The sequence below is a fragment of the Nothobranchius furzeri genome, chromosome 15 (assembly GCF_043380555.1).
Source record: "Nothobranchius furzeri strain GRZ-AD chromosome 15, NfurGRZ-RIMD1, whole genome shotgun sequence".
Taxonomy (NCBI): Eukaryota; Metazoa; Chordata; class Actinopteri; order Cyprinodontiformes; family Nothobranchiidae; genus Nothobranchius; species Nothobranchius furzeri.
In genome coordinates this window covers 46,917,298-46,927,470 of record NC_091755.1, presented here as the reverse complement: position 1 = coordinate 46,927,470, position 10,173 = coordinate 46,917,298, and the positions used below count along the sequence as shown (strand labels likewise).

General features: G+C 47.7%; 1 protein-coding gene across 1 annotated transcript; it reads left to right on the top strand.

Moving 5' to 3' along the window:
• Positions 1-660: 660 nt before the first annotated feature.
• On the top strand, positions 661-5,916 carry edem2 (ER degradation enhancer, mannosidase alpha-like 2). Its single transcript, XM_015968815.3, has 11 exons — positions 661-895; positions 1,093-1,203; positions 1,385-1,424; positions 1,502-1,607; positions 1,681-1,806; positions 3,492-3,703; positions 3,954-4,095; positions 4,230-4,354; positions 4,424-4,568; positions 4,987-5,108; positions 5,322-5,916. Exons 1-11 carry the CDS (start codon positions 804-806, stop codon positions 5,790-5,792), a joined length of 1,692 nt encoding a protein of 563 aa, XP_015824301.1. The 5' UTR covers positions 661-803; the 3' UTR covers positions 5,793-5,916.
• The last annotated feature ends 4,257 nt before the right edge of the window (positions 5,917-10,173 follow it).

Genomic DNA, 10,173 nt, shown 5'->3' with positions numbered 1-10,173 from the left:
TGCGCTGGGCCCTTTAGAGTTCGTGGGCCCTGGGCAATTGCCCAGTTGCCCATATGGTTAATCCGGCCTTGACCTGAGGGAAGACCCAGGACATGCTGGAGGGACTAAGTCTCTCAGTTGGCCAGGGAACGCTTTGGGATTCCTCTGGAGGAGCTGGTCCGAGTGGCTGGGGAAAGGGGAGTCTGTGCCTCTGTTCTTAGGCTGCGGCCCCCATGATATGACCCGGATAAGCGGACAAAAATAGATGGATGGATTTGCTAAATGTTTACAAAAATAATATTTCTGCTCATTCAAAAAAAATTGTGAGTAACTCTTGTTCAGATGTGGCAAATTACCGAGGACAAGAACAGTTGCTTCTCGATCCTATTTCTCCAGATTCCTTTCTCTTTGGAAAACATCTAGTGTGAAACTAAACACCATTTAAGGATTAAATTAGCCAAATAATAGAAGGTTGATTTTTTTATTTAGAGAAACATTTTTTATTCTGGATGAAATTATGTGTTTTACAGCTTATTTCATTTTAGTTTAACCACGATGCCTTGGCCAATATGGCGGCCATAATCACGTCCTGGAGCCACGTGGTGTCCAATGAAACATCACGTAAAATTAGACGTCTGCGCCCAAGACCACGCATGCGCCTTTGATCAACTTCCTGTTCACCAAGTTGTTGCTGCAGCCACTGAAAAGCTAGCAAGAAGCGTCTACTTCCGGTTTTCCGACTGCAGAATTGAGCTTCTGTCGTTTTCCTCTTTTTTCTCCTCTAAATTACTTTTATTCTGTGTCTCGTGTCCGTGCCCGTCTCCATGCGCGCTCCCGTCTGCGCGGCGCTGCTGCTGTGGTTGCTAAGCGATGCGGCGTCTCGTCAGTTCTCTGAGGAAGACATGGCAGCGGTCAGGTAAAACACCCAGGTGCTGCTCACCTGGTAGACCAGCTGTTTCCGCCCTGCTCTAGAAGCGGACCGGTTGCATTTACGTTCATGAATCTGGATCGGAACCGGTCTCGACCCAGGCTGGTCTGACCCGGTTTTCTCTGGTTGTAACTTGTTACCTATTAAATCAGGTTGGACTGATTTTAACTCCCGTCTTTTTTCAGGCAACGCATCAAATCCATGTTCTACCACGCCTACAACAGTTACCTGGACAACGCCTTCCCCTACGATGAGCTCCGCCCACTCACCTGTGACGGGCACGACACCTGGGGCAGGTGATGTCCAGTGGGGGTTAAACGGTGCAACAGTCTCCAGCTTTTACTGATTATTGACGTTTTGAAGCTAATTTGGGATTTATTCAGACTCTTGGTGTTTTTGCTGAACAGATTAACAAAAATTTGTTTTATTTATTTATTTACTTATTTATTTACTCGGTTGTTTTGTTTTCTTCCGTAGTTTTTCTCTGACTTTGATCGACGCTCTGGACACTCTCCTGGTGAGAGAACATTTGTGGCATCTGTTCGTCCGGCAGCATTCGGATGGGATGAGAGTTACATGTTTGTGTCTCTGAAGGTTTTGGGAAACCGGACAGAGTTCCAACGCGTGGCGTCGCTCCTCCAGGACACGGTAGACTTTGACATCGATGTCAACGCGTCTGTGTTCGAGACCAACATCAGAGGTAAAACCTTTCCGGTTCTGGGAGGTGGATCAGAAGGAAAGCCGGTGGACGACATCTGTGTTTGTCTGTGCAGTCGTGGGCGGGCTGCTCTCGGCTCACCTGCTGTCGGGACGAGGAGGGATGGATCTGGAGCCGGGCTGGCCCTGTTCCGGACCGCTGCTGAGGATGGCTGAAGATGCTGCCAGGAAACTGCTCCCTGGTATGAAAATTAGGAATGCACCGATGAGGTTTTTTGCTGCTGATCACCGATACCGATCACGTGGATTGGCCAGAAATTTTCTACAACATTATAATGAGTGCTACAAACTACATAATCTGGGGATAAAGGAAATGTAACCTAATCTAAAATGGTCTGTATTAGGGTTGTCACGGTGTGAAAATGTAACCTCACAGTTATTGTGACCAAAATTACCACGGTTTTTGGTATTATCCCGGTATTTTTTTTTTACGTGTTACATTTTCAGACAATTAAATGAACCCTGTATATCAGGAAATATAGTCCTCAGTTTGTGTCTAACTTTAGCCTAAAATGTGTTATTTTGTAATTATGTTGTTTATTTGTTTACATTTTTCCCCTTTAGTCTTTAAAATACCAATATTTGCCCATAACTTCTTATTTTATGTCTGTTTGATGTCATCATTTTAAACATATTAGATCAGATGATACTCAGTACTCAAGTAGCCTTCTACTCAGATACTTTTTTACCCTTACTTGAGTAATAAACCCTATATCAGGAAAATATTGTCCTCGGTTTGTGTCCTTCCAGTGAGCTTTGCAGATGTGGGAAAATGTCATCAGGCAGTAATCGTTGTTAAATTCATAATTATTCTCGGAGAGAGACCAACTCTTATCTGCCCCTGGGAGCCCCGTAATGCATAGCGTCATTTCAACATGGCGGTGTCCGCGACACGGTTTATATGCAGGTAGCGGCGCTGCGGCTGCTTTATATAGCGACTCGTTGCGTTCTCCCTCAACCCAAATCCTCGGATCACGCATTTTAGCTAAAATGCTAACGTTAGCTTGCCTTGCGTTGACTGTAGAGTTGTGGGTGATGGTCAGGCAGATGTGTCGTGAGATTTGAAGCGTTGCTGCCTTTCACAGACACTTTTTCTGCACGTGCTGCAAACAGGATAGCCGTCTTCTATCAGCTGTCCCTCGACATTCTTCAGATATCCAAAACATGCCCGTACTTCCCACTTTGTCTTCTTTGAGGGATAATAAATGTCCTGCACGCTGCCGTCTCCTCCTCTGGCCATTATTTCAGCTTTAGCTTCAAGAAAGTCTTGGTTGTAAACAACAAAGTGCGCATGTGCCGCCGGCAACTTCAGCAGATGATACGGTGGCTGGTAAGGGTCACCGCGCCTACACCGCAGCCACGCTAATCCACCGAGATAATATATTTTAAAAAACAAGACGGTTATTATTATTGTCAACTTTTTTTTACCGGGGTTTACCGCTACATCGGTTACCGTGACAACCCTACCTGATCGGTCTGCTTTGATCTATTTTGAAAACTCCGATCAAAACCGATAGGGGCGCTATCGGCCGATTGGGATCAAATGCCGATCCATCGGTGCATCCCTAATGAAAAGCCAGAGTTCTTAGAGAGGATGACGGTTTTCTAACTCAAAATCATCAGCAAACAGACCAAATTTAGTCCCCAAAAACACCATTACTGAAACAGAGGACCTAGAAGGGATCCCTGTGGAACCCCACAGGTTGGAAAAGCTCCAGAGAATAAAGATGAAAGTCTTTCCTGTTAGGATGGAAGGATGGTGGGGGCATAATGGTACATGTTTTTCTGATACAGACGTACCGAACCTTCTGGTTCTGATGATCTGGGTCTAACCAGTAACCTGTTGTCTTTGTCTGGGTGCCTGCAGCGTTCCAGACGCCCACCGGGATGCCGTACGGGACCATAAACCTGCTGTACGGCGTCAGTCCAACCGAGACCCCCGTCACCTGCACCGCTGGTGTCGGAACATTCATCCTGGAGTTCGCCACGCTGAGTCGGCTAACTGGAGACCCGACGTTTGAGAACGCAGCTCGCCGAGCCATGAGCGCCCTCTGGAGGACCAGATCTGACATCGGACTGGTAACTCCGTCTGGTTCTGGTTCTTTAACTATCGAGAGGTGATCCGAGTCCAGTCCTCGTTTCTAGTTGGTTTTGGCCTGAAGCCGAGAGAAAAATCAGTGAAAGTTTTTAGATAAACTCTTCAGACCTTCAGAGATTCTGAAGGTTTGTTGTTCCAGAAGCACTTTAAGAGTCTGGCTTCTGGGTCAAGGTTCTGACTGGATCCGGATTGGACCCGCTTAACAGCTGGTGTGTTCATGACCCTATTCAGGTGGGGAACCACGTCGACATCGTGACCCAGAAGTGGGTCGCTCAGGACGCCGGTATCGGAGCGGGGGTGGACTCTTACTTTGAGTATCTGGTGAAGGGAGCCATCATGCTGCAGGACCAAGACCTTCTCAACATGTTCCACGGTAGAAATCCAGAACTTCCTGGTTCTCGTTTTTACCACATTCCCTCTCAGTTGTGAGATCCGGACTGAACCAGAACCAGCTGCAGGACCTGGGTTTACCTCTGAAGGTTTTAGTCCGAGTTGTTTTCCTTTCAGCGTATGATCGGGCCATCCAGAACTACACCCGCTTTGACGACTGGTACCTGTGGGTGCAGATGCACAAAGGAACCGTCACCATGCCGGTCTTCCAGAGTCTGGAGGCCTTCTGGCCCGGTCTGCAGGTAAACGCACGCAAACACCGTGGCGCAGCGGTTGGTTCTGGTCTTCATCGATCTCTGTGTGTGTTTTAGTCTCTGCTAGGGAACCTGGACGGCGCCGTGAGAACGTTCCAGAACTATTACTCGGTGTGGAGACAGTTTGGAGGTCTGCCTGAGTTTTACAGCATCCCTCAGGGTTACACCGTGGATAAGAGGGAGGGGTACCCCCTCAGACCAGGTGGGTCCACCGACACCAGCCGTCACCTGAGCGGAGCGGAGGTCCGGTTCTGGAGGCTCAAACTGTGTGTGGGCGGGGCCTATCCCAGTGGGCAGAGCCTATGTGTCTGTAAGCGTAGACTCAGCCTCTCAGTAGGTGGAGGGTCTGGCTCTTGGTGGGCGTGGCCTAAGTTGCAGGTTCGATCCCGCTGCTGTTGTGTCCTTGGGTCAGAGGGACCGGTGGCGCCAGTGCTCGGCAGCCGCGCCTCTGTCAGTGCGCCCCAGGACAGCCGTGGCTACCTCGTAGCTCATCCCCGCCAGCGTGTGAATGGGTGAATGAGGCGATGTAGTGTAAAGCGCTTTGGAGTCCTCTGAGTCTGACAGGCGCTGGACAAGGACGGGTCATTTATCTCTCACCCGTTTGTGGTTCTTTGCTTCAGAGCTGATCGAGAGCGCCATGTACCTGTTCAGAGCCACAGGTGACCACACCTACCTGCAGCTGGGCCTCGACGCCCTCGAGTCCATCGAGCGGATCACTAGGACGCCCTGCGGATACGCCAGCGTGAGTCAGGCAGTCACATGGTGGTGGGAGGGACTTTAGATTCTTCAGGCCAATCAGAAGAGCTTTTTCATCCATAACTCGGATTCAGGTTGAACACAGATTTACTTCATGATGCTTCACTCTAGCCGTTGTTGTTGTTGTTGTTGTTGTTTCCTCCAGCTGTCAGTCTGAAGTTCCTGCGGTCAAAGCTGAAACGTCCTGTTGCTTCTGCAGGTTAAAGACCTGAGAGATCATCAGCTAGACAACAGGATGGAGTCCTTCTTCCTCGCTGAGACCATCAAGTACCTCTACCTCCTCTTTGACCCCGCCCACTTCCTGCATGGCGGGGGAAGAGAGGGCGACGGGTCCTGGGAGGAGGGTGGAGAGGGAGGGCAGTGTGTTTTAGGAGCGGGGGGGTTCATCTTTAACACGGAGGCTCATCCTTTAGACCCGGCGGCGCTGTACTGCTGCAGCCGCCACACGCAGGACCGCCAGGAGCTCCAGGACATCCTGCTCAGCCTATCACAGCCTGGGGAGAGAGCTGACAGCCAATCACAACAGGCAGAGGGCCCGCCCCCAAACCGGTCAGATAGCATCGTTCTGAAACCGGGAGAGAAGAAGACGGCACCGCCGCTGTCGTGCCCCGTTCAGCCGTTCAGCGCTCGACTCGCCATCCTGGGTCAGGTGTTCACCGACAACACCTGAGACATCTGGAACGCCACTGAACTTTATTTTGAGATTCCTGGTGGGTGGCGCTCCAGAGCTTGCCCGTGTCCTGCTGTAATTTAAGTCAAACTCTATTTTTATTTATTAAATGACGTTTTATGTTTCTCGTTTCTTATTATTCTCTTGAGGATGTGGAGTTTTAACGATTCGACGTTCTTCAGCTCATCAGAAACAGGAAACGGTCAGGACCGTTGGATCTGATTCAAGCCAGAGCGTTCAGATTTGGCTAATGTTCGCCCAACAGTCAGATGCTGAAATGTCATCTATTCAAAGCAAAATGTAAAACACCGAGTTGTAAATTAAACAAAACCTTTGATGTTTCATGCAAAATGGTCAAGTGAGGAAGTGGGCCGCAGGAGGCTGCAGCTTTTATTCTGAAGGAGCCTCCTGAGATGCATTTGGAAGATAGAATAACAATTTAATATAATTACACAATATCATAAGGGCTAATTAGTCTCGAGCTGATCCGCTCTGAGTTTTTTACCCAGAATTCCAGGATTTATTTTGCATGGATTTCAAGCTGCAGAAAGACCCAGAGGATTAACCAGCCCCATCCTGCTGGTTTTACTGGTTTGCTGCTCCAACACACACGTGATGAAATGATTAAAGGTTGCTGCAGCAGGAAACAGAACCTGCAGGACGGTGGCCCTTGAGGACCAAGCTCTGTTAGTTTCAGTTTGTAAAGATAAAAAATCTAAAATTAAGATTTGGTTTTGTTTAGTTTTATTTTTGCATTTTTTTATCCTGTCTATTGCTTGTACATCCAGACTTGGTTTATTTTTCTGAACAGATTTTATTCCCAGGAAGTCAGAAGGATCTGAACCAGCTGATGATGTTTATGAAGCTCAAACCGTTTATTCCATATTTATAAAATAATATTTAGGGTATAAAATAAACTCATCAGGTAGAAACCAAATCTGGATCTCTGTCCTGGACTTGATGCTCATTACGTCACATCAAGCTCAACAGTTGAAAGAGTGGCATGGTGCTGCCACCGTCAGGTCAAACGGGGCATTACACCGTCTCCCAGTGACCGGGTAATGGAGACTGCTGGTTTCCGGTGTCCAGCAGGGGGCAGCACAGCACCACTGATGGTTTGATCACGGCTGTTTCTGGAGGAGAAGAGACATGGGTTTTATTTGTCTACAGGAAAACTGCAGAGCTGAACCAGAGGAGATTTCTGCCGAACAGAACCAGAAGTGGATCCATTTCCGGTTCTGTTCAGCAGAAATCCCCTGTTCTTTCATCCACATCCTTTGCTTTATTTTCTCTCATCCCCCCTCTCTCTCTTTATTTTTCCTTTGTTTTTTTATTCCATCTCTCTCCTCCACCCTTCTGAGTGTGTTTCTGGATCTGCCTTCATTACTAACGGCTCTGGTTCTTGACTTCCATCCAACACATTTTATAGAACAGATTTTGAAACAAACTCGGTCTGAAAGCAGCTCCGTCTGGTCCTTTCCAACAAACCTGACTGACCTGCAACGCCTGATTCAGAGTCTAAAAAACTAAAATAAAACCAGCGAGAGAGAGAGGCCCTCGACAAAACCAGAGAACCATAGGCCCTACACCACAATCCAGACCCGAGTAAACAAACAAACATTCATCTAAATAAGTTCGGGGAAGCTCAAAGTAAACAAACTGTGGAATCTTTACTCAACTCAGCCCAATCTTTATTGATATAGAGCTTTACAGGTACTAACACCAAAGCTCTGTTCAGCAAATAAAAGGCTGAATTAAAAGAATTTAGTACACAATAAAACAAGCAGGTTGAAAAGGCCACGTCATATAAAAACGCCTTCAGCCTAACTTTAAAAACTGAAGTGGGAGCCCTCACAGAGATCGGTATCTCGCACCAAAGCTTAGGGTCTGCCACAGAGAATGACCTGTCACCTCGCGTCGTTAGAGATGTTCTGGGCACAGAGAGCAGGAGACGACGTGCCCGAACCGGGGTGCATGGCTTAGTGATGTGTCGGTCGCGAATGAACCGGCTCTAAGAGCCGGCTCTTTGAAGTGAACGACGGGAGCCGGCTCGTCATTGGGAGCCATCCCCTCCCGTCTTGCTTTGGTGAAGGCTACAGGTCAACATGTGTAATTGCGTGTCCAGACTGTCCACACACAGAGCAGTAGGGGCGGGGAAGAGGGAGGTTCAGATTCAGACACACAGCAGAGCACATGCGGGAGGAGGGAGGCGAGAGAGAATGAGGAGGAGGAGGAAAAAGGAGAGCGAGAGAGAGGAGAGTGCGACAAAGGCGGTGAGAAAATGAGCGCCAGCAGTCTGAAAGTGTAGATTTCTTAAAGTGTTCAGTTATTAAATCCATAGAAATGATAAATATTTGATATATTGCATTTTTTTACATTAGTAAATCATTTTACATATAGTTTAGCATTATTTTGATTATAAATGTACTCTACGCAACAGAAAATCTGAGGAGCCACTAGGGAGCCAAAAGAGCCGGCTCTTTTAAAAGAGCCGGAATTCCCATCATTAGCATGGCTGTAACGGAGACATTAAAGTAAGACGGAGCCGAACCATTCAGTGATTTAAAAACCGATAAAAGGATTTTAAAACAAACTCTAAACACAACAGGCAGCCAGTGCAGTTCATCCAGGACCGGAGTAAAGCTGGGCGGACACTGTGCGACTTCTTCACTCGTAGCACTCAGCTTCAGCTCAAACTGTACGACTTCCTCGCAGGGCAGATCTCACGAGCCAGGCGCTCACGCTGTACGTCTGGTAGCAACACTAAAACTATGCTAAAAATAGCTGTTTTTACACGTCAGACTTTTTTGTTTTGCCTGTTGTCCTTCGGGAGTGCTGCCGGAGGACACACAGGGATTTATGGGGGTTGGATGAGGAAAACGAAATAAAGAAAGTAAATCTGTGTTTTGTGATCAGTTTAATTTGACATGAACACGACAAACACGCTTTCTTGACAATCTTTGTGAGTAAAAAAACGTGTAGAAATAGAAACGAACAGCGTGTGTTATTAGGGAAATAGCGGGCGAGTGGTGTTGATGCATGATTGCGCATGCGCCGTGAGCGGTTCTGATACTTTTTGGGTCGCAGCTGCTCGCAGCGCCGCTTCAACAGTGCGATACCCTCACGAGGGACGAGCAAAATATCAAACACGCCAGAAGTCCGTGCGAGCTCACGACTGCTGATCGGTAGCTGGTCACGTGGTGTTAAACGCCTCTCATGCACTACACGACGCTCGGCGCAAAACTCGCCCCGATCTCGTGGATTCTCGCACGAGTGGAAAATCGGCTCAAAAAAGTGAAAAAGTCGCACAGTGTACGCCCGGCTTAACATGGTTGAACTTCCTTTTACCCGCCACAAATCTGGCAGCCGAGTTTAGCACAAGTTGTAATCTTGCTAAGGAGCCCGGCTTCACCCCAAATAAACCCGAGTTACAGTAATCACTGTGGGTTGTAATGAAAGCGTGAACTACTGCCTCCAGATCGTGTCGTGTTGTAAATGATAAAAGAGGAGAAGACTGCTCCATGTACATGTGCATCAAAACCCAACGCAGTGTCAAATTTTACTCCTGATGCCTTTACCTGGGGACGGTCCGCAGTTGCGTGAAGGGGCGTCGATGAGGCCTTGGCCCCAATAGGATTGCCTTTTTTTTCCCAGCATCCACGTGTTCACTTCAGACCAACAATCCACCAAAGTGTTAGTAATCCTGATTCAGAGAACCAGTTTAAAGGTGTGGTTCACAAAAAAACATGTTTCTGATTCTGACCGGTCACTCAGAGTGCTGGCCATGAAAATAGTCTCCTACACCTAGCATTAGCATTAGCTTCTGACAGAAAACAGACGGTGAAACTCTAGGATTAGAAAACCCTGACAGATCTACGTCACCCTGTCACTAACATTCATGGACTCACCCATCCTGACTCACGACGGGGAAGGCTGTGGATGGTTCTGGAATTCTGAACCGCATCAGGAGGTTTGAATCATTCATTCTTATTTATGTTTTCTTTTGATGGTTTTAAACCTAAACTGTAAACGTCGTTGAGCCAGGGAACAGTTTTCATGGCCCAGATTCAGGTTCTGGTTCTGGATTGTCCCGCGGGTCCATGTCCATCACCCCTCATGTTTCCTGTTTTCATCAGGATCCCAGGAAGTTTCTGGTTTGTTTGTCCCGGCCCAGATCAGTAAATTGGACTAGCTTTTTCTCCTTTTCCCCAGTGGTGGCGTCCATTTTGCATCCTGTTGGCTCCAGACGTTAATCAGCTGCAGACTTCATCCAGTGGTTCCGTATAATTGTACTTAAACGTAGTAACTAAAGTTATTTAGCGACGTGAAGCTGGTTCTGCTGGTTCTGCTGGTTAGAAGGCTGTGTGTTTAGGGGTTTTCA